General features: G+C 45.5%; 1 protein-coding gene across 1 annotated transcript in view; it reads left to right on the plus strand.

Moving 5' to 3' along the window:
• Positions 1 to 23,544, plus strand: part of CECR2 (CECR2 histone acetyl-lysine reader) — a 177,658-nt gene that overhangs the window by 133,051 nt on the left and 21,063 nt on the right. The window contains exons 4-8 of the mRNA XM_066381125.1: positions 2,409 to 2,548; positions 3,206 to 3,310; positions 6,219 to 6,268; positions 7,079 to 7,248; positions 17,533 to 17,686. Coding sequence (XP_066237222.1) covers positions 2,409 to 2,548; positions 3,206 to 3,310; positions 6,219 to 6,268; positions 7,079 to 7,248; positions 17,533 to 17,686 — 619 coding nt within the window. The remainder of the gene's footprint in view (positions 1 to 2,408; positions 2,549 to 3,205; positions 3,311 to 6,218; positions 6,269 to 7,078; positions 7,249 to 17,532; positions 17,687 to 23,544) is intronic.

Consider the following 23,544-nt stretch of genomic DNA (forward strand, 5'->3'; position numbering starts at 1 on the left):
TCTTTACAGCAAAGGGAAGGCCAGGCTGGGTCAGACGCTGGGGAGGAGTGGGGCTGGAGTAGAGGTGCTGCTGTGCTGTGTGATGGAGCCGCAGTGGAGGGCCCCTCGGGACAAAGCTTCCGCAACAGCAGGTTCTGTGGTAACTGTCTTTTCTTTCATGGACACACATGAAACAAGTCAAACCAAATGTATAATATGTGAAAGGCAGAAACCACGGGCTGAACCAAGAACACAAGGTTAGTGTGTTCAAATGGAAAATTTTTATTTATTTTGAGAGGGACAAACAGGAAGTGAGAGAGGAGAAGCATTAATTCTTTTTTTCTTTTTTTTTTTGTGGGAGAGAGAGAGAGTCAGAGAGAGGGACAGATAAGGACAGACAGACAGGAAGGGAGCGAGATGAGAAACATCAATTCTTCGTTGCGGTTCCTTAGTTCATTGATTTCTCATATGTGCCTTGACCAGGGGGGGGGGGGGCTACAACAGACCGAGTGACCCCTTGCACTCAAGCCAGTGACCTTTGGACTCAAGCCAGTGACCATGAGGTCATGTCTTATGATCCCACTCTCAAGCTGGTGAGCCCGTGCTCAAGCCGAATGAACCCACACTCAAGCCGGCGACCTCGGAGTTTTGAACCTATGTCCTCTGCGTCCCAGTCCAATGTTCTATCCACTGCACCACCTCTTGGTCAGGCAGAAAATTTTATTTTAAAAACGCCTGGGTGGGCCTGACCTGTGGTGGCGCAGTGGATAAAGCATCAACCTGGAATACTGAGGTCGCTGGTTCAAAGGCCTGGGCTTGCCTGGTCAAGGCACATATGGGAATTGATGCTTCCTGTTCCTCCCCCCTTCTCTCTCTCTCTCTCTCTCCATTCTCTCTAAAAATAGATAAATAAATTCTAAAAAAAATTGAAAAGAGTGAATTAAAAAATTAAAATTAAAAAAATAAAAATGGCCTGACCTGTGGTGGCGCAGTGGATATAGCATCGACCTGGAACACAGATCGCCGGTTTGAAACCTTGGGCTTGATCAAGGCATATGTGGGAGTTGATGCTTCCTGCTCCTCCTCCTTCTCTCTCTCTCTCTCTCTCTCTCTCTCTTTCTCTTTCTCTTTCTCTTTCTCTTTCTCTTTCTCTTTCTCTTTCTCTTTCCCCCTCTCTAAAATAAATGAATAAAATCTATAAAAAAATAAAAAATAAATAAAAATGCCTGGATAGCCTGACCAGCCTGTGGCGCAGCAGATAGAACATCAGATTGGGACACGGAGGACTCAGGTTCAAAACCCCGAGGTCACCAGCTTGAGCCCAAGGTCGCTGGCTTGAACAAGGGGTCACTCGGTCTGCTGTAGCCCTCCCCCAATCAAGGCATATGAGAAAAGCAATCAATGAACAACTAAGTTCTACAACAAAGAATTGATGCTTCTTATCTCTCTCCCTTTCTGTCTGTCCTTATCTGTCCCTCTCTCTGACTCTCTGTCTCTGTCACACACACACACATACACACACACACACAAATGCCTGGGTGCAAGCAGGCTCAGACCAGCAAAGGGTGTCATTGTCAAGGGAGGGATAGGACAGGGGTTATATAGAATAATCAAAGGGCCTAGGGTAAAAGAGGCTGACATTGCTGCATCCACTGATGCAAGAGTTTCCTCTCTTTGTGGATTGGGGTGGTGCCACAGCTCCTCAAAATTGTTTGTACTCCGACTCACCTGTCTCTTATCAGCAACTGGCTACAAGAGAGGTTTGGGCCAGGTTACTAAGTAATACAGTTCTTCTTTCTTCAGGTCTGCATTGTTCTCTAGGTTGCAGCTGAGTAGCCATTTTATTTATGAATATGTTCAGAATTCGTTCTTGATAGCTCTTTTCTTGGTGAAATGGGAGCAGTGATAGGAGGAATGTTTCGTATGCCCTGATTAAAAATTACCTACGGGCCCTGACTGGCTAACTCGGTGGATAGAGCGTTGGCCTGGCATATGGACATCCTGGGTTCGATCCCTGTTCAGGGCATGCAGGAGAAGCAACCATCTGCTTTTCCCCCTTCCCACTCCCCCTTATCTCTCTCTCTCTCTCTCTCTCCCCCTCCTGCAGCCAGTGGCTCAATTGGTTCAAGTGTCAGTCCCAGGCACTGAGGAGAGCTAGGTCATTTGAGCTCCAACCTCACACTCTAAAAATAGCTTGGTTGATTCGAGCATCGACACAAGATGGGTTGCTGGGTACATACCTGTCGGGGTGCATGTGGAAGTTTGTCTCCCCATCTCCCCTACTCTCACTTGAAAGAAAGAAAATTAGTTATGGTACTTGGTCATTTTTAAATATGAGGTATATCTGAGTATAAAGTTTGAATCCTCACTTTAATTTTCTCCTGTTTTCCCCATTTTCCCAAACCTCTTTTCCCTGTTGTTGGACCTAGGGTCTGGATGCAGATAGTCTCCGTGTGGAGCCATTGGGTGAAGATAATTCTGGGGCACTGTATTGGTATTTCTATGGAACTCGAATGTACAAAGAGGATCCCGTACAAGGAAAATCCAACAGAGAACTCACTCTGAGCAGGTACATTGTTCAGGTCAGGCTGTAGCAACTACTGTAAAAAGTGTCATTAAAACTATATGCATCGGCAGCCCAGTTGATTTTCCTTAGTAAGGAATGAGCTGTAAGTGCCCAGTGGCAGTGGTGGGAAGCAGTGTGTACACTGCAGTGGAGATGGACGGCAGCTCTGTAGCAGAGTGCCAGGGAGGCTGCTGGATGTGAGGCCCCAGGGGAGCACTTTCCTGCCCAGAGACTTGACAGGTGCCTCTCGCTACACCATCTTGCTGCTGTGGCTTTTCTCTTCCCTGCCCAGTTCTTGCAAATTCTGTTTTATACTAGAATTGATGATTGGCTCCATCAATCAGTGTTGGATGAGAGGAACCTTTAAAGAACACTTGAAACATAGTCTTGCTAATTGCTCCCTAATGAGGGAACATTTGCATAATGTCCCTTAATGGTGTAACCATGTTGTTAGATTTTCTTACTGCTGGGAGTTGTGCTCACTATCAGCAAAGTGTTAGGTCTTACTTGAGTTTTAACATTCTAAAATGTCAGTGTTGCTTTGTCCCACATTCTAATGGAAGACCAGAGTAAGTCACCTTGCTCTTGCCCTGTGGCTGCTGCCTTTACAGTATGTCAGTGCTACAGTGGGACATCTCTATTTAATATGCTATTTCTTAGGGGAAGTGAAGGACAAAAAAATGTCTCAAGTGTTCCTGGGAAAACAGGAAAAAGAAGAGGAAGACCCCCCAAACGGAAGAAACTACAGGAGGAGATTATCATGAGGTAAGACAACTCTGATGATCGTAGACCCTTTTGCTGAGGGACCTTTTTTCCACTTGTTCCTTCATCCTTGATGTTTACACCTGTCGTGGGAAGGACAAAGGACCTAAATGATGAAGACCTGGATCAGAACCCTCATGAAGTTACCAGGCGTGCACTAGGGGGTCAGGAAGCCCTGGCTGCACGGCCTCCAGCAGGTTCCCTGCTCTCTCTAAGCTGCTGTTTTACCGGACAGTGCAGACTCGGACAGGAGTGATGATGAACTTGAACAAGACAGTGAGTGTGACATTGTCACACACTGAACATTGTGCATGTGCTCACTCAGTATGTATTGTTTTAAAACGTGTTATGACACACGTCATTTCATAGGAGCATGGGGCAAGCTAATTCTGACATTAACTGTTAATTAATAATCAGCATTTTTATAGAATTATATATCACATGTGAGTTTATAACCTAATTCTTTCCCGTTAGGGAGGCTTTAGTAGCAAACATGCTTTGTTTTGTTTACAATGCAATTTCCTAAAATAAAGAAAAGGCAAGATCTTAAACATGTTCTAAAGTATTTTATATATAATTTTAGCAAAGAAAAAAATTCTATTAACATTTGGTAAATTTTATTTCATATATCATCTTTTAGGAAGTTACATGATGTAAATCTTTTTCTTTTTTTACATGTAAATCGTAATGAATTTTCGGAATCTGACCTATACTGTGTAAATATACTTTTACGTAAGGATCAGCTCTGTCATTATACACCTGTGGAAGTTAGGTTGTATTCTTAAAAGCTCTAATGACAGAAGCCACATCTCATTACGCTGCTTATTAACCCCAGGACGTATTTCTAGGAATCCATTTAAAATAAATTAGTCATAATTTGATTTTATTTTACACTTAAGAATCAGTATTCTGTCTGACCAGGCGGTGGCACAGTGGTTAGAGTGTCAGACTGGGACACGGAGGACCCAGGTTCAAAACTCCTAGTTCGCCGGCTTGAGTGGGGCTCACCAGGTTGAGCACGGGGTTGCTGGCTTGAGCATGGGGATCATAGACAGGACCCCAATGTCTCTGGCTTGAGGGGGGTCACTCGCTCTGCTGCAGTCCCCCAGTCAAGGCACATATGAGAAAGCAATCAGTGAACAACTAAGGATACTAAGGAGCTGCAACAAAGAATTGATGCTTCTCATCTCTCTCCCTTCCTACTTGTCTGCTCCTATCTGTCCCTCTCTCTGTCTGTCACACAAAAAAAAGAATTCGTATTCTGGTGCTGGCTGATTGGCTCAGCAGTAGAGCATCAGCCCAGAGTATGGAAGTCCTGGGTTTGATTCCCGGTCAAGGCACACAGGGAGGCGACCATCTGCTTCACCACCCCTTCTTCCTCCCCTCTCTCTCTTCCCCTCCTGCAGCCATGGCTCAAATGGTTCAAGCAAAGTTGGCCCTGAGCACAGAGGATGGTTCCATGGCCTCCATCTCAGGTGCTAAATAGATTGGTTGCCGAGCAACAGAGCAGTGCATCACTGCACAGTGGACTTGCTGGGTGGATCCCAGTCAGGGTACATGAGGGTGTCTGTCTCTGCTTCTCCTCCTCTCACTTAATAATAAAATAAAAAGTATTCTGCTTAACTTTCTAGAAAATTGACTACAGGTTACAACTTACTTCCTACAATGTTTATGAGAAGTGTCCTATTATCATGTTGTGTACACACATCTGTTTCTGGATTTCGTTTAGCAATCTGTACCTCCCTGTGTATTTAAAAGTGGTTTTGTACCAATCTCCATTTCCCTGTAAGTGAAATTGAAGTCCCTTAGTGTTGAGAAGAATCATTTCAGCAAGTGTACATGGACTCATGTTACCCTCGCTGGTGATTTTATTCTTTACATCTCTATAGTCAATAAAGTATTAAATGTTCTTAAATAAAATGGAAAATTAGTTCGTCAGTTATACATTTCAGGTGCTCAGCAGCCACATGTGGCTCCTGGTTCCCAGATGGGACAGTGGCGATCTGGGACTTGTTCATTCTCACAGGACGTTTTGTGGAGCAGTCTGTCCACTGTGACTCAGATACAAATGACAGTGATCCTTAGCACCATCGTGTTGAGCACTTATGTATTTTATAACTGAATGCCCTCTGTCCCTGTGAGGTAGGCATAGTTAGTAGCTCCATTTGGTGGGAATATTAATGAACTTTCTCGCCTGGCCTGTGGTGACCTGGAGTGCTGAGGTTGCCTGTTCGAAACCCCGAGTTTCCCTGGTCAAGGCACATGTGGGAGTTGATGCTTCCTGCTCTCCCCCCTTCTCTCTCTCTCTCTCTCTCTCTCTCTCTCTCATTCTCTCCTCTCTCTCAAATAAAATCCAAAAAAAAAAGAAAATTTAACTGTACCTAGGTCATATTCTTAACCACTACTTCATATGAGGTTAAATTTAAATACAGGGTTGGCAAAAGCAGGTTTATAGTTGTGAGTGCCTCTACACACTTCATCCTTACATTATAATTTATTAGTTATTATTTAATTGTGTTAGAGCTGCAAACCTACCTCTGCCCACCTACATTCCTCGTCTTCACTGCAGCTCTGAGTCGGAGGAGAAAGCCTTGTAATCCTTAGGGTTGTTCTTCTCTTGGCTTTTGATTGTTAACTCCTCTCTTTGGTTTCTTGTTTTGTTTTGTTTTTGTTTTTAATGTTCTAAAAGTTTTTTCCTATGACTGAAGCTACCATAACAGTGGGTTCCTACATGGGTTTTGCCCTCTACAACAATACATCCCCATCCTAGTGTTCATTTGTTTATTATAGTCACTCCTGACCTTGCCCTTGGTGCACACCGCCTTGTATGTAGCTGGGTCAACCTTAAAGGGAAACAGCAGTTTTGAACATGTCCTGTTTTCATTGTTGATCTCTTTTTCCTGTGTTTCAGTGGAAAGCAGGAAGAAAACTCCTTGGCACCTGAGCCACAGACAAGAAATGGTAATGACCCTGCTGGGATTGTTAGAAAGGAAGAAATAAAGTGATTCTGTGTTACAACGGGGACTCTTGTCCAAAGTTCCACAGAGCAGTTAAGATTACCACCAGGCCACCTGAGTGCTTTCCTGCCCTCTGTTCTCGCCTCCTAGCACTTTGTGCCCATCTTTCCTTCGGACAGAGAGCTTAGATCAGGAGTTGTTTGTTCAGCTTTTGTCCTGTCGCCTGGCCACAGTTTAACAGATACCCAGACACGAAAGAGCCGTCTTGTTGGTGTAAAATGTTTTACTACGTAGAAGAGTAGTATTACTACGTAGTAAGTAGTAGGCTTCTTATTCAGATTTAAGTCTGTTTACGCCAGGTCACGTCATTTGGAGGGGAATATCAAAATACAATGTCTCAGTGTCTGTGAAACGGACGACTGTGAAGGATCATAGTAAAACCACTTGCATTTCTAGTGTATTCACACCTATCTTGTGAAGGTCACACAAGTTATATTTGTGTTGCCTTTGGTTCATGTTCACCTTTAGCTGTAAACAGTGATAGCAACAGGAGTATCAAAAGAACACATTATGAACATGAACCAATAAGCTCTGGCTGGACAGCTCGGTTGGTTGGAGCGTTCTGAAGCACAGAGGCTGTGAGTTTGATCCTGGGTCAGGGCACACACAGGAGCAGATCAGTGTAATAGGACTTTTTTTCTGATTCTCTCTCTGTTTTGGTCAGGACCCAGACTAAACACGAAATTAAGAATAAGTAGGAAAAAGGTCCCAGTGGGATCTAATTAACAAACCCATTGATTTTCTTCTTTTTCAGGGTCCCAAGGGCCAGGTCAAGGCACTTGGTGGCTTCTATGCCAAACAGAAGAAGAATGGAGACAGGTGACAGAAAGTTTCCGGGAAAGGACCTCCCTTCGAGAACGGCAGCTGTATAAGCTCCTCAGCGAGGACTTCCTCCCCGAGATCTGCAGCATGATTGCCCAGAAGGTATGCAGGGCGGCCTTTCTGCCCTCTGTCAGGTGGAAAGCTACGTTAGTTAAGTTCTTTGTTAGAGGTTTGGCACACACTCCCATCTCCTGGATGTGGTACAGCCATCATTCTCTCTCATCTGGAGTATTAAATGGGACCTCACACCACTTCTGGGCCTTCCTATGGGCCACAGAATTGATTCTTATGCAAGAAGTCCGCAGGCCCCCACACTCCAGTACTTACTGTGGATTTTCACAGTCTAGTACTAGCTTTCCTTCTCCCATCATAGTCCACAGGAGACATTCCCTGAGCCCCCAAGGGTGTCTCCTGTCACCTGTGCACATCCCCTGTATGTGGGCTCTTCCCATCGTCTCTCTCCCACTAAGTAAGTGGCAGCTCTGGTGCCGGGTCCTGGGCCGTCTCATCTGAGCTTTGGCCTTCTCCATCTTTCATGAACTATGCATTCTGTGTTTTTGTGTGTATGCACCCTAACTCATAAATTTCAAACACTTTTCCCCCTCTACTTCCTACCCATTCATATAATAATCTTTCAGAAATCTATTTTAAAGTCATCCTCCACAAGCTGTTCATGCCCCCAGACTCAGGAGTGTCCTCTGCAACGTGTGGACTCACCCCTTACTTCATTCCATTGTGCGTTGTTTAAGCTTCTTTATATCAGGGGCCATGTCTCATTAGTCGTTTCAGCTCTGTAGCAGTTCATGCAGTGCCTTCCCGGTGATGAGAGCTCAGGGGTGATTTAGTTCACTCACTTCATAGCCGTGTCAGTAGCAGACAGAACAGTTGACCACCAGCCATGAAACCTGAAGAGAAAGCTTCATGACTTTTTGCTGTGGCATCTCTGGGGAAACACAGAATGATGGGCACACTGGTGGTGCATGTAATGGTGTTTCTAACCCCTGAGTTAGATGCTCTAAGGCAGGGGTCGGGAACCTATGGCTCACGAGCCAGATGTGGCTCTTTTGATGGCTGCATCTGACTCACAGAAAAAATTTTTAATAAAAAAAATGTTAAAAATATAAAACAAGCCCTGGCAGGTTGGCTCAGTGGTAGAGCGTCGGCCTGGCATGCAGGAGTCCCAGGTTCGATTCCCGGCCAGGGCACACAGGAGAAGCGCCCATCTGCTTCTCCACCCCTCCTCCTCTCCTTCCTCTCTGTCTCTCTCTTCCCCTTCCGCAGCCAGAGCTCCATTGGAGCAAAGTTGGCCCAAGTGCTGAGGATGGCTCTATGGCCTCTGCCTCAGGCAGTAGAATGACTCTGGTTGCAGCAGAGCAACGCCCCAGATGGGCAGAACATCGCCCTCTGGTGGGCATGCCAGGTGGATCCCGGTCGGGCGCATGCGGGAATCTGTCTGACTGCCTCCCCATTTCCAGCTTCAGAAAAATACAACAAAAAACAAAAAAATATAAAACATTCTCATGTATTACAATCCATTCATTTCCTACTGCTCATGTTCATGGTTGCGGGTGGCTGGAGCCAATCACAGCTTTCCTCCGAGACAACACCAAATTTTTATTGGATAATGCATAACCTACACGGGTCGTTGTATGGCTCTCACGGAATTCCATTTTAAAATATGTGGCGGTCATGGCTCTCTCAGCCAAAAAGGTTCCTGACCTCTGCTCTAAGGAAAATTCTAGCAAATCACCTTTTGTTAGCAGGAATTTATAGTTTCTCAAGAACTAGTTTTATGGATGAACAAAGCAATCTGCATTTCCCCATCAGTGTACTTAATTCCATATACACTCTTTTTGTGATCTGCAGCTCATTCTGACAGTTTTTCCAGGAGTTAAAACACACAGTCTCATTCTCTTAAAATAGCTACAGGACAGGGATTGTGTTAGCACTTGATGGACAGTGTTGTGACTTTATTGATATGACTAATGATGGCATATTAAGTCATCTATGAGTCGTATGCCTAATTAGCTTTTACAGTGTCTGTTGCTATACTGCCAGGTTTTGGGGGATGCAGGAACTAAGGAAAAAATGTAAAAGCATAAAACTAATGATTATGATACTAAAATTTTCAAGACCTGATTCTTTGTAAGAGAAAAAAAATATTAAAATAAATATAATTCTGCCTGACCTGTGGTGGCGCAGTGGATAACACGTCGACCTGGAAATGCTGAGGTCGCCAGTTCAAAACCTTGGGCTTGCCTGGTCAAGGCACATATGGGAGTTGATGCTTCCAACTTCTCCCCCCTTCTCTCTCTCTCTCTCTCTCTCTCTCTCTCTCCCCCCTCTCCCTCTCTCTCTCCTCTCTAAAAATGAATAAAGAAAAAAAATAAAAATAAAAATAAATATAATTCTTTTATTTTATTTAATTAATTATGTTTACATAGATTCTAGGGTCACCTCGAATGTATCCCCCTCCCCCCATTCCCCTCAACATCTCCCTTGCCCCTCTCCCTATAGCGCCCTCCCCCCTTCCCTTGAGGTTTATCCCATCCTCTCATCCCCTTTCCCTCTGTTCTCTTTTCTTCTGGTCCCTTTGATCCCTCCTCTGTCTCAATTCCGTTCCTCAGTTCTCATTCTTTGGATTCCTCAAATGAGTGAGGTCATACTATATTTTTCTTTCTCTGCCTGGCTTATTTCACTCAACATAATAGTTTCCAGGTCCCTCCATATTGTTGCAAAAGGTAATATTTCTTAATTTTTCATAGCCCCATAGTATTCCATTACATATATGTACCACTGCTTTTTAATCCACTCATCCACTGACAGACACTTGGGCTGTTTCCAGATCTTCGCTATTGTGAACAATGCTGCCTTGGTCAAAGGGAAGTTCCATTTCTAATTTTTTTTTTTTTTCATTTTTCTGAAGCTGGAAACAGGGAGAGACAGTCTGAGAGATTCCCGCATGCGCCCGGGATCCACCCGGCACGCCCACCAGGGGCGATGCTCTGCCCACCAGGGGGCGATGTTCTGCCCATCCTGGGCGTCGCCATGTTGCGACCAGAGCCACTCTAGCGCCTGAGGCAGAGGCCACAGAGCCATCCCCAGCGCCCGGGCCATCTTTGCTCCGATGGAGCCTTGGCTGCGGGAGGGGAAGAGAGAGACAGAGAGGAAAGTGAGGCGGAGGGGTGGAGAAGCAAATGGGCGCTTCTCCTGTGTGCCCTGGCTGGGAATTGAACCCCGGTCCTCTGCACGCTAGGCCGACGCTCTACCGCTGAGCCAACCGGCCAGGGCTCATTTCTAATTTTTTGAGGAATCTCCATACTGTTTTCCACAGTGGCATCACCAGTCTGCATTCCCACCAGCAGTGCAGGAGGGTTCCCCTTTCTCCACATCCTCGCCAGCACCTATCGTGTGCTGTTTTGTTAATGAGCGCCATTCTGACTGGTGTGAGGTGATATTTCATTGTGGTTTTGATTTGCATTTCTCTAATGATTAGTGATGTTGAACATTTTTTTATCTATCTATTGGCCATCTGTATGTCCTCTTTGGAGAAGTGTCTATTCATTTCTTGTACCCATATTTTGATTGGATTGTTTGTCTTCCTGGTGTTGAGTTTTACGAGTTCTTTATAAATTTTGGTTATTAATCTCTTATCAGATGTTGGTTATTAATCTCTTATCAGATGTATTGTCAAATATGTTTTCCCATTGTGTAGTTTGTGTTTTTATTCTGTTCATATTGTCTTTAGCTGTGCTAAAGCTTTTTAGTTTGATATAGTCCCATTTGTTTATCCTGTCTCTTATTTCACTTGCCTGTGATAAAAGAAATCAAGGAAGGCCCTGGCCAGTTGGCTCAGTGGTAGAGCGTCGGCCTGGCGTGCAGAGGTCCCGGGTTCGATTCCCAGTCAGGGCACACAGGAGAAGTGCCCATCTGCTTCTCCACCCCTCCCCCTCTCCTTCCTCTCTGTCTCTCTCTTCCCCTCCCGCAGCAAGGCTCCATTGGAGCAAAGATGGCCCGGGCACTGGGGATGGCTCCTTGGCCACTGCCCCAGGCGCTAGAGTGGCTCTGGTCGCAACAGAGCGATGCCCCGGAGGGGCAGAGCATCGCCCCCTGGTGGGTGTGCCAGGTGGATCCCGGTCGGGTGCATGTGGGAGTCTGTCTGACTGTCTCTCCCCATTTCCGGCTTCAGAAAAATACAAAAAAAAAAAAAAAAAAGAAAAGAAATCAAAGAAGACACAAACAAGTGGAAGCATATACCATGCTCATGGTTAGGAAGAAGAAACATCATTAAAATGTCTATATTACCCAAAGCAATTTATAAATTCAACGCAATACCAATTAAAATACCAATGACAGCCTAACCAGGTGGTGACGCAGTGGATAGAGCGTCGGACTGGGATGCGGAAGGACCCAGGTTCGAGACCCCGAGGTTGCCAGCTTGAGTGCAAGCTCATTTGGCTTGAGCAAAAAGCTCACCAGCTTGGACCCAAGGTTGCTGGCTCTAGCAGGGGGTTACTCGGTCTGCACATGGTCAAGGCACATATGAGAAAGCAATCAATGAACAACTAAGGTGTCGCAACGAAAAACTGATAATTGATGCTTCTCATCTCTCTCCGTTCCTGTCTGTCCCTATCTATTCCTCTCTCTGACTCTCTCTCTGTCCTTGTAAAAAAATAAATAATAAAATAAAATACCAATGACATACTTCAAAGATACAGAACACATAATTCAAAAATTTATATGGAACCAAAAGAGAACACGAATAGCCTCAGCAATCTTGAAAAAGAAGAATAAAGTGGGAGGTATCACATTTTCGGATATCAAGTTATACTACAAGGCCATTGTACTCAAAACAGCTTGGTACTGGCATGGGAACAGGCATATAGATCAATGGATCAGAACAGAGAACCCAGAAATAAACCCACATCTTTATGGACAATTGATTTTTTTTTTTTTTTAATTGAGAGGAGAGGAGATAGACTTCCGCATGCACGCCAACTGGGATACACCCAGCAACCCTTGTCTGGAGCCAGTGATCGAATCCACTGAGCTATCCTCAGCACCCTGGGCTGATGCTTGGACCAATTGAGCCACTGGCTGCGGGAGGAGAAGAGAAAGAAAATGGGGGAGAGGGAGATAAAGAGAAGCAGATGGTCTTTTTTCATGTGTGCCCTGACTGGGGATTGAACCTGGGAAGTCTGCACGGCAGGTGGACACTATCCACTGATCCAGCTAACCAGGGCCAATGCTTGTTGTTTGATGATTTATTGGTGATAGCCACTGTGACAGGTGTGACATGACTTCTGGTTTACTTTGCATTTCTCTAATGATTACGGAGGTGTTGAGCACCTTTTCCTGTACTTGTTTGCATCCTGTATGTCTTAGGAAAAATGTCTATTCAGATCCTCTATCCATTTTTTAATTGAATTTTTTTGCTATTGTGTTGTATACATTTATTTTTTAAGATGCTGTAAACTCTGGTTTACTCAGTTATTACATCTCATGTGTTTAGCATAAATACTAATATATTTAAAAATAAGTAGACATACATTGTGTGCTTCTGTATTTATGATTATGAATCCATAGGGACAGAGCACATTGGCATTGCCGGGGCCAGGGCAGTGCAGGATGGAGTGTGGCTGCTGCGTGGGTACAACATACTGGAAATGTTTTGCACTTAATACAAGGTATTAACTGCAAAACAGTGTGAATGCTCTGAATGCCACTGAATTGTACAGAATAACTGATTTAGGGGGAGGAGAATAAAAAGGGACAAATACCTGGTGAGGGAAAATTACTGACTTTGAGTGATGAACACACAGCACAATCAACAGTTCAAATGCTGTACAGATGTTCACCTGAAACCTGTGTACTCTTATTGATCAGTGTCACCTCATTAAATTTAATTTGCAAATGAAATAATATTGATATTATGTGAATTTTACTCTGGTTAATAAAAGCCTGGGTGATTTTTACATATTTGTTAAATGATGTAGAGCCTCTGATTTAGCAGGAATCGTTTACATCTAAAATTTTATTAAGTTTAAGCTATTCTGTCTGGGTTGCTTAGTGGGATAGAGCATCCTCCTGGTGCCTCAGGGTTGCAATTCATATCCTGGTCAGGGCACATGCAGGAATCAACCAATGAGTGCATGGATGAATGGAACAGCAGGTCAGTGTTTCCCTCCCTCCCTCCCTCCCTCCCTCCTTCCCTTCTTCTTTCTCTAAAACCAGTAAATAAAATAAAATTCCTGCTTTGGTGTTACAAAAACATCATAAATGGTGTTTAGTCCGTTTTTTAATACCTCACCATAAAAATCTACAAATTCTAACTTCAACCTTATTTAATTTTAGACCTTTAACAGGGTTCACATACTGGAGGAAGTTAGCTAATAAAAGTTAAATCCTGCCTGACCAGGTGGTGGTGCAGTGGCTAGAGCATCGGACTGGGCTGCCGAGGACCCAGGTTCAAAACCCCGAGGTCGCTGGTTTGAGCACAGGGTCACTGGCTTGAGCATGGGATCATAGACATGACTCCATGGTCGCTGGCTTGAGCAAGGGGTCACTGGCTCTGCTGTAGCACACCCCCCCCCATCAAGGCACATAAGAGAAAGCAATCAATGAACGACTAAGGAACCACGATGAAGAATTGATGCTTCTCATCTCCCTTTCTGTGTGTTTCTATCTGTCCTTCTCTCTCTCTTTGACCAAAAGAAAAAAAAAAGTTAAATCCTATTAGAGCAGAGGTCGGGAACCTTTTTGGCTGAGAGAGCCATGAACGCCACATATTTTAAAATGTAATTCCGTGAGAGCCATACAACTGCCCGTGTACATTATGCATTATCCAATAAAAATTTGGTGTTGTCTTGGAGGACAGCTGTGATTGGCTCCAGCCACCCGCAACCATGAACATGAGCAGTAGGAAATGAATGGATTGTAATACATGAGAATGTTTTATATTTTTAACATTTTTTTTTTTTATTAACGATTTGTCTGCGAGCTAGATGCAGCCATCAAAAGAGCTGCATCTGGCTTGTGAGCCATAGGTTCCCGACCCCTGTATTAGAGCATGGAACACTGGTTGGCTTTCTCAGTTTGGAAAGTTCTGCTTTCAGCCCTTTTCTGCGCTTATTACTAAATTGGGATCGTATGGAATATTAATCTGTGACCTTTGTTTTTCCTTTAACATTGTGAGAATGTGTTCCTTTAAGAAGTCCTCAAATAAAAAGTTTATTGATTGCATAGTGATGATTATGTAATTTCACCTATTACTTGACCAGAGAGGCCCTGGCTGGTTAGCTGGGTGTTAGGGCATTGGCCCAGTATGTAGAAGTATGGGGTTTGATTCCTGGTCAGGACACACAGGAGTCGCGCCCATCTGCTTCTCCCTCCTCCACTTCCTCTCCTGCAGCCTTGGCTCAATTGATTCCAGCAACATGGGCCCCAGGTGCTGAGGATGGGTCTATGGCCTCTGCCTCAGGCACAAAAAAGTAACTCAGTTACTAAAAGGAGCTGTGGCCCAGTTGCGCACAGCATCTTGTCTTTGAGGCTTGCCTGGGGGATCCTGGTCAGGAAGCACAGAGGAGTAGGTCTCTGCCTCCCTGCCTCTGACTTAAAAAAAAAAAATTACAGTACCACAGAAATATTTTTGCCCATCTATCAGGTTTTTTTTTTTTTTTTGGTTTTTTTTTTTTTTGTATTTTTCTGAAGCTGGAAATGGGGAGAGACAGACAGACTCCCGCATGCGCCCGACCAGGATCCACCCGGCACACCCACCAGGGGCGATGCTCTGCCCCTCCAGGGCGTCGCTCTGCGGCGACCAGAGCCACTCCAGCGCGTGGGGCAGAGGCCAAGGAGCCATCCCCAGCGCCCGGGCCATCTTTGCTCCAATGGAGCCTCCGCTGCGGGAGAGGAAGAGAGAGACAGAGAGGAAGGGGGGGGTGGAGAAGCAAATGGGCGCTTCTCCTATGTGCCCTGGCCGAGAATCGAACCCGAGTCCCCCGCACGCCAGGCCGACGCTCTACCGCTGAGCCAACCGGCCAGGGCCCATCTATCAGTTTTTAAGACATGAAAATACCCTGTATAGGTTTCTTGATACATCTGATCAAATTGTCCTCAAAAAGACCCATGTCCCAATGTATTGATAGCATTTGTTTTTACTACATTTTTCCAAATTTACCACTTTTTATCATCTTTAACAATTTTGTAAGTGAAAAGACTATTGTCCTCTTCCTTTTGGTCATTGATGTGATTTATCTATCACCTGTGAGTTTTGAGTTTGTGTTGTATCTCCTTTGGGGGTGGCTACTGTTTGTAACGTAGCTTTACATATTAATAATACAATAAATCAGCCTGACCAGGCTGGATAGAGCATTGACCTGGGATGCTGAGGACCCAGGTTCGAAACCCCCATGGTTACTGGCTTGAGCTGGATCCCCCCCTCATCAAGGCACATATATATGAGAAAGCCATCAATGGACAACTAAGGTACTGCAGCTCTGAGTTGATGCTTCTCATTCATTCCCTTCCTGTCTTTGTGTTCCCCTTTCTTTCTCTCTCTCTCTCTTTTTTTCTCTCTCGTTTTCACTAAAAAAAATATTCTGATCTGGCCTGACCTGTGTCATCCTGCAACGCTGAGGTCGCCAGTTCAAAACCTTGCTGGGCTTGCCTGGTCAAGGCACATGGGAGTTGACGCTTCCTGCTCCTCCCCTTCTCTCTCTCATGAATAAAGTCTTTTTTTATAAAGTTTAAAAAAAATATTCTGATCCTATTTAATATCCCCTTGTTAGACTATTTTATTTTTTCACCAGCTCTCCTTCATAGTGGGACAGAATACGCTCACATCGTCATCATTATATGCAAATATGTGCACATTTTTTTCTCTTTTTTGTTGTCTGGCACATAGAAAGCACTCCAGTTTTCTTTGAATGAAGTAATTCCTTGAACAGGCTTAGTCCCCCCCGTCCGTCCTCCCCCCCCCCCACACACACACACGAGAGGTCTGAGTGGAGTCTCCGTGCAGCTGAAAGGAACAAGAGTGACTGGTTTGCTTTGTTACCTGTAGTCCCTCATAACTTCTCAACTGAACAACACTGTCACCTAAAGCTGGAATAAGGCCTGGAGGGGGTGAAGGAATGGTGCTTACAAGCTGGCACTGAGGAGCCACTGCTAGGGAGGTGTGTGCTTCCGCACTGCCTCCCCTCAGTGCCGGAAGCATCCCCACCTTAGAAACGGTCTCTGGCATATGACTGCCTGCTCTGCTGAATCGGGTAGGTATTAGGGGACTGTAATCTGTTTGGACTGTGGAGGCTCCTATGAGTACAGTGTCCTGTGTGCCATAGTGATGGGTCGTTTTTATCTCTTACTCATTCCAGATTATACCTTGTAGGCAGCAAACTCCTTTAAAGTCAGGCTCATAGAACTTAAATGATAAAAATGACTTTGAAATGGTCTATCTAGGCATGGCAACTTTCAAAATATGAATCTGATAAGAATCTAAACTGGTTTCAGGAACTATAAATAAAATAATGTAAATTTTTAACAGGAGCAGTTTTCATCCTAGCTCAAGTGTCCTAGCTACAGAATGGCTCTGATTGGTTATATTAGAAAATACATAGAGTGAAACTTCATTAAATTATGATAATTGTCCAGGGTAGGGTGTTGTTGTTATATTTTGGGTGTTTTGCCTTTTATTAGATTCCTTAGGCAAATTCCCGGTGTATTTAGGGCAAAATGGTGTCTCTTCCTACCAGACCCCCAATTTTGTTCATTGTTTTATTAGTAAAGTATGAAAGTTAAGGTAAGGCACATTGTTCAAAGTTGTGAGTGTGTGTTCTGTCTAGTGGCTGTCTTTCATCCTTTCAGTGTACTTAGAAGCAAGCGCTTTATCAAGCACTAACCCTTTAAGAACGATCTGTCTGCACAGCCTCACGTGCTCTTCTCAGGTTTGGCGGTTCTTCATAGGGTTATCTTCCAAAGACTCCAAATGACTGTAAATCATTGAGCTCAAAACAGGTACCCTGTTTTAAATCCCCATTGTGTTGTGCCTGGCCTGTGGTGGTGTAGAGAATCAAGTGTCGACCTGGAATGCGAGGTCGGCAGTTCAAAACCCTGGGCTTGTGCAGTCAAGGCACATGGGAGAAACAAGCAATTAACAACTAAACTGAAGCAACTATGAATTAATATCGGTAAATATAATCTTTTTAAAATCTTTTAATATATATTCACATATCTATTCTTCAGGTGATAAAATGAATTTGTAGTTACACTATAAATTCATTACCTATCTAATACTTATTGAATAAACAGTTCATAAAAATGGAACCTTCACTCAGTGAAGACCTGCCCTTGCGTGTCGTGTGCTGACTCTGCATTCCTGGCCCTCAGGAGACCCCTCTGCTGACCAGACTGGAGAAGCAGAAGCGCAGGGAGGAGGAGGCGGAGCGCCAGATCCTGCTGGCGGTACAGAGGACAGAGCAGGAGCAGATGCTCAAGGAGGAGAAGAAGCGGGAGCTGGAGGAAAAGGTCAAGGCAGTGGAAGGTATGTGGGCTTCCTGCGTTGTCTGGACCGGTCCATGGGGTGTGGGAACAGCACTCCTGCTGTGGCCAAAACCATGTGCAGTGGGGTTCTGTCATTTATAAAAGCTGTTTCTGGCCGCTCTGGGGATGTCCGTTGCAGTCTGTATTATTCACTCACTGTCGTGGGCTCCAGCTAAAGCCTGGGCATTGTCCTCCATGTGTCCGTCCATCTGTCTCTCCCTGTATCCCTCTCTGCTGCGTCCCCTTCACACATAGATGAGTGTGTTGAGGAGCGTCTAGGTGTTTTAGCTGTGGCACTACAAATAGTATGGATGAGGGCAGGTGGTTTCCTCAGGCTTAGGTCTGGGCCTCAGTCTTGCTGTAATGAAATTTCCTTCCTTTGAGATGACAGCAAAGAATACAACTCTTTCTAGACCTGTTAGTAACAGTTATGTCTATAAGCTGAACCTGGTATGTCATGTGATAAGGGTATTTGGCTTGATTGAATACCAACAAATGTCTATTTTCTTTGAAATAAGTGTATTGAACATTTAAATTTTTTTACTAAAATAGGATAACATGGGTTTAACTTGTATGCAGTATTTCATTGCAAAATTTAAATTAATTTTGCCTATAAAATTTGAAGAAGCCGGCCCTGGCCGGTTGGCTCAGTGGTAGAGCATAGGCCTGGCGTGCAGGAGTCCCGGGTTCGATTCCCAGCCAGGGCACACAGGAAAAGCACCCATCTGCTTCTCCACCCCTCCCCCTCTCCTTCCTCTCTTTCTCTCCTCCTCCCGCAGCCAAGGCTCCATTGGAGCAAAGTTGTCCCAGGCGCGGAGGATGGCTCTGTGGCCTCTGCCTCAGGCACTAGAATGGCTCTGGTTGCAACAGAGCAACACCCCAGATGGGCAGAGCATCGCCCCCTGGTGGGCATGCCGGGTGGATCCCGGTCGGGCACATGCGGGAGTCTGTCTGACTGCCTCCCTGTTTCCAACTTCACGGAAAAAAAAAAAATGTGAAGAAGCCTGCCCTCCGTGCGTGTTTACTCCCATTCCTGTGTAGAGCATCTGCAGGTTTCACCTGTGCCCCTCATGGGGCTGCGTGTTTTCTCCCAGTGCTAGGCTTAAATTCCTCAAGATGGCAGCTATGGCTCTGACTTATTTATATTTCTCACTGGGGTCCTATAATTTTCAGTGGGGTTGTCATTTGGCACACTATTGTCAGTTTGGCTTTTAGTTTATACAGACAGGTCCAGAACTTACTTTTGTGGCTTAGTTTCTTTGCCAGTAAGAGTAATAATACCCGTGTTATAGACTGTTCTTTAAATCAACAAATATTTTTTGAGCACCCATGCTGTACTGGGCACTGTTGTAGGAATATAGTAGCAAATAAAATAAGACACTTCTTTCAAGAAGTCTGTGTTGTAATGATAGGAAGACAGAGGAAACACATATGGTAGAACCACAGAGAGTGGTGAGTAATTGGAAGAAAAACAAAAGTGGGTTCTGGCCCATTGGCTCAGTGATAGAGCACTGGCCCAGTGTGTGGAAGTCCCGGGTTCAATTCCTGGTCAGGATACACAGGAGAAGCGACCATTTGCTTCTCTACCTTTCCCTTTCCCCCCTCCACCCCTACCCCCTCTCTTTCTTTTCTCCTCCTGCAGCTATGGCTCGAATGGTTCGAGCAAATTTGGCCCCGGGCACTGAGGAAAGCTCCATGGCCTCACCTCAGGCACTAAGATGGCTTGGTTGCTGAGCAACAGAGCAGTGGCCCCAGATGGGCAGGGCTTCACCTGGTAGGGGGCTTGCTTGGGGGTATCCTAGTCGGCTGCATGTGGGAATCTGTCTCTGCCTCTCTGCCTCTCACTTAATAATAAAAAAAGAAAGAAAAAACTGGTTTTGAGATGAAAGGAATTACATGATGGAAGGAGCATTTAAGTCGGATTGTGAGTGATGCTGCGTGTGTGTACAGCAGGGACGATCCGTGCACACAGGTACGCATGTGCAGCAAGATGGAACGTGGCTGGTGCAAGGGCAGCACAGAGAAGACTGGCAGGGAGTGAGTTCAGGCAGGTGAGCAGAGGCCACACCACATGGGGCCATGCAGGCCTTGTTAGAAGGATTCAGTGGAGACAAGACAGTCCCTAGCACACAGCAAGCTCACGAGTGATAGTGATTATGGGGGCATGTGGAGAGATGTTTATAAGGTACAAGATAGTTATGACAGTAAGCTTTTCCTGGCTGCTTGACAGCTAAGTTTCCTTAGGAGGGAAATAATAGATTATTTATTTACTGATAGGAGAGTTTTAATGTTTAAAACAGCCAATACAGAGAAACAAGCCTTTTGTGACATTAAATTCTAAGAAAATTTCATGGTGTGGGTTTTCTACCATAATGACTAAATAGTTGTGTTGAGGGCAAGTCAGAATATACTTCATGTTAACACCTAAGTTTTGTCTGTGTGGGAGCACACAGCTGGCTTCCTGGTTCTGTTCCCTGGCATGCTCTGTTCAGAGCTGCGGTCACTAGTGCGGCTTCCCGAAACTGCTGGCATAAAAAGTGACATAGCACGCGTGGCTCGTGGCTTTCTGTGTAAAGAAATTTGAAAGGAGGGAAGTGGATTAAGAAAGGTGGAAAGCCTGACCTGGGGTGGCGCAGTGGATAAAGCGTTGACCTGGAGTGCTGAGGTCGCCGGATCGAAACCCAGGGCTTTGCCAGGTCAAGGCACGTAAACAAGGCAACTACTTTGAGTTGATGCTTCCTGCTCCTCGCCTGCTTTCTCTCTTGTTCTTTCTCTCTCTTTGATCTAAAATCAATAAATAGAAATCTTTTTAAAGAAAGAAAGGTGGAAAGAAGCAACCCAGTAGTCTCATCAGTGGCTGCATGGGTAAGCAGAACAGAGTGCAGTCGGCCTTTCCATAGGCGTGGTGGTGGTTATCATGGCGCCCTTACAAGGTGTGCTTTACACCCAATAGCAAGAGAACTTCTAACACTCAGATGGTGATCTCTCAATTTAATTTCTCTCAGAAAGGATCACTGGAGAAATGACTGATTTCAGTACTGTAGCAGTAAAAATATAATAGACTACAGCAAGTCCCTGAGTTACAAACATCCAACTTATATACAACTCATACTTATGAACAGAGAGCCATAAGGGCTGTTGGTAATCAACTGCAGTTGGACATCAGTGAATTTGATATCACAGAGTTACTTGACTCCCATAGCAAAGAACTAACCAATGAAGACCTTATGGAACAATAGCAGCAGATGACAGCATTTAAGGAAGAAAACGGGGACCTAGAAACTACAGAACTGAACAAATTTTCTACAAAAGAGTTAGCTGATGCTTTTTTTTTAAGCGAGAAGAACATACAGGGAAGGAGAGAGAGATGAGAAGCATCAGTTTTTTGTTGTGACACCTTAGTTGTTCATTAATTTCTCATATGTACCTTGATGGGGGGGGGGGCGCTATAGCAGAGCCAGGGACCCTTGCTCAAACCAGCGACCTTGGGATTTCAAACCTGGGTCCTCTGCATCTCAGGGCAACACTTTCCACTGTGCCACTGCCTGATCAGGCTAGCTGATGCTTTTCATCTCATTGAAGCAGGAATATCAAAGTTAGAGGAGCAAGATCCTGATACAGAGAGGTTAACCAAAGTTTACTGTACAGTTACCTAAGGCCTGAGGTAATATAGGCCACTTATGATAAGAAAAAGGAAAGCTCTGTTGATGACTTCGTGTGTGTTTGTGTGTGTGTGTGTGTGTGTGTGTGTGTGTGTGTGTGTGTGTCTGTCAGAGACAGAGTCAGTCAGAGAGAGGGACAGGTAGGGACAGACAGACAGGAAGGGAGAGAGATGAGAAACATCAATTCTTCGTTGCGGTTCCTTAGTTGTTCATTGATTGCTTTCTTATATGTGCCTTGATGGGGGGGAGCTACAGCAGAGCAAGTAACCCCTTGCTCAAGCCAGTGACCATGGGCTCAAGCTGATGAGCCTTGCTCAAACCAGGTGAGCCTGCGCACACAAGCTGGTGACCTGGGGTTTTGAACCTGGGTCCTCTGCATCCCAGTCCAACGTTCTATCCACTGCGCCACTGCCTGGTCAGGCGATACCTACTTCTTGAACCTGACTCCAATAACAGAATCGAATGCTGACTCAATACCAGTCCCATCCTTTCCAACAAGTCCGTTATCTTTTACATCAACCAAGATTGTTTAAGATTGTATTTGAAAATGTTTACATGTCTTTTATGCTCAGAAAGGTTAAAAATGCTATGTTAAGGCGAACATCTAAGTTGCATTTAATAGGTAAATGTACCTGTTCCAACTTACACACAAGTTCAAGTTAAATGATCAGTAAACTGAAAATATATGTATTGTCACTCCAGTCAGAAAAATTAAAATGAAACCATCAAAATTTTATGTCATTCCTATCTGTTTGGCAAAATGTTTTCTTTTATCATACCAAGTGAGGTAAGATCACTAAAATCACTATTAAAAGAATAGCACTTTGAGCCCTGGCCAGTTGGCTCAGTGGTAGAGCATCAGCCCAATGTGTGGAAGTTTTGGGTTCGATTCCCAGTCAGGGCACACAGGAGAAGTGCCCATCGACTTTTCCACCTCTCCCTCTCTCACTTCTCTCTTTCCCCCGCCCCTCTCTCCCCCTCTCTTTCCCTCTCTCCCCTCCTCCCTGCCTTTTCTAGCCATGGCTGGATTGGAATTGGCCTGGCCCCAGGTGCTGAGGATGGCTCCATGGCCGCCTCTTCAGGCACTAAAACATGGCTCTGGTTGCAACGGAGCAAGGGCCCAAGATGGGTAATGCATTGCCCCCTAGTGGGCTTGTTGGGTGGATCCGGGTCAGGGTGCATGCGGGAGTCATCTCTGTCTCCCCTCCTCTCACTAAATAATTTTTATTTATTTATTTTTTTTAATTTATTCTTTTTTTTTTTTTTTCTTTTTTCATTTTTTCTGAAGCTGGAAACAGGGAAAGACAGTCAGACAGACTCCCGCATGCGCCCGACCGGGATCCACCCGGCACACCCACCATGGGGCGACGCTCTGCCCACCAGGGGGCGATGTTCTGCCCATCCTGGGCATCGCCATGTTGCGACCAGAGCCACTCTAGCGCCTGAGGCAGAGGCCACAGAGCCATCCCCAGCGCCCGGGCCGTCTTTGCTCCAGTGGAGCCTTGGCTGTGGGAGGGGAAGAGAGAGAGAGAGGAAAGCGCGGCGGAGGGGTGGAGAAGCAAATGGGCGCTTCTCCTGTGTGCCCTGGCCGGGAATCGAACCCGGGTCCTCCGCACGCTAAGCCGACGCTCTACCGCTGAGTTTTGTTTTTTTTTTATTAAAGAAGCTGGAAACGGGGAGAGACAGTCAGACTCCCGCATGCACCCGACCGGGATCCACCCGGCACGCCTACCAGGGGTGACGCTCTGCCCACCAGGGGGCGATGCTCTGCCCCTCCGGGGCGTCGCTCTGCCGTGACCAGAGTCACTCTAGCGCCTGGGGCAGAGGCCAAGGAGCCATCCCCAGCACCCGGGCCATCCTTGCTCCAATGGAGCCTTGGCTGTGGGAGGGGAAGAGAGAGACAGAGAGGAAGGAGGGGGTGGGGGTGGAGAAGCAAATGGGCGCTTCTCCTATGTGCCCTGGCCGGGAATCGTAATTTATTCATTTTTTAGAGAGGAGAGGGAGAGAGAGAGAGACGAGACGGGGGGGGGGGGGGGGGGCGGAGCTAGAAGCATCAACTCCCATATGTGCCTGGACCAGGCAAGCCCAGGGTTTCGAACCGGTGACCTCAGCATTTCCAGGTCAACGCTTTATCCACTGCGCCACCACCGGTCAGGCCTCACTAAATAATTTTTAAAAAGGAAGAAAGAAAGAATAG

Source organism: Saccopteryx leptura, chromosome 4 (genome assembly GCF_036850995.1).
Source record: "Saccopteryx leptura isolate mSacLep1 chromosome 4, mSacLep1_pri_phased_curated, whole genome shotgun sequence".
In the NCBI taxonomy this organism is placed as follows: Eukaryota; Metazoa; Chordata; class Mammalia; order Chiroptera; family Emballonuridae; genus Saccopteryx; species Saccopteryx leptura.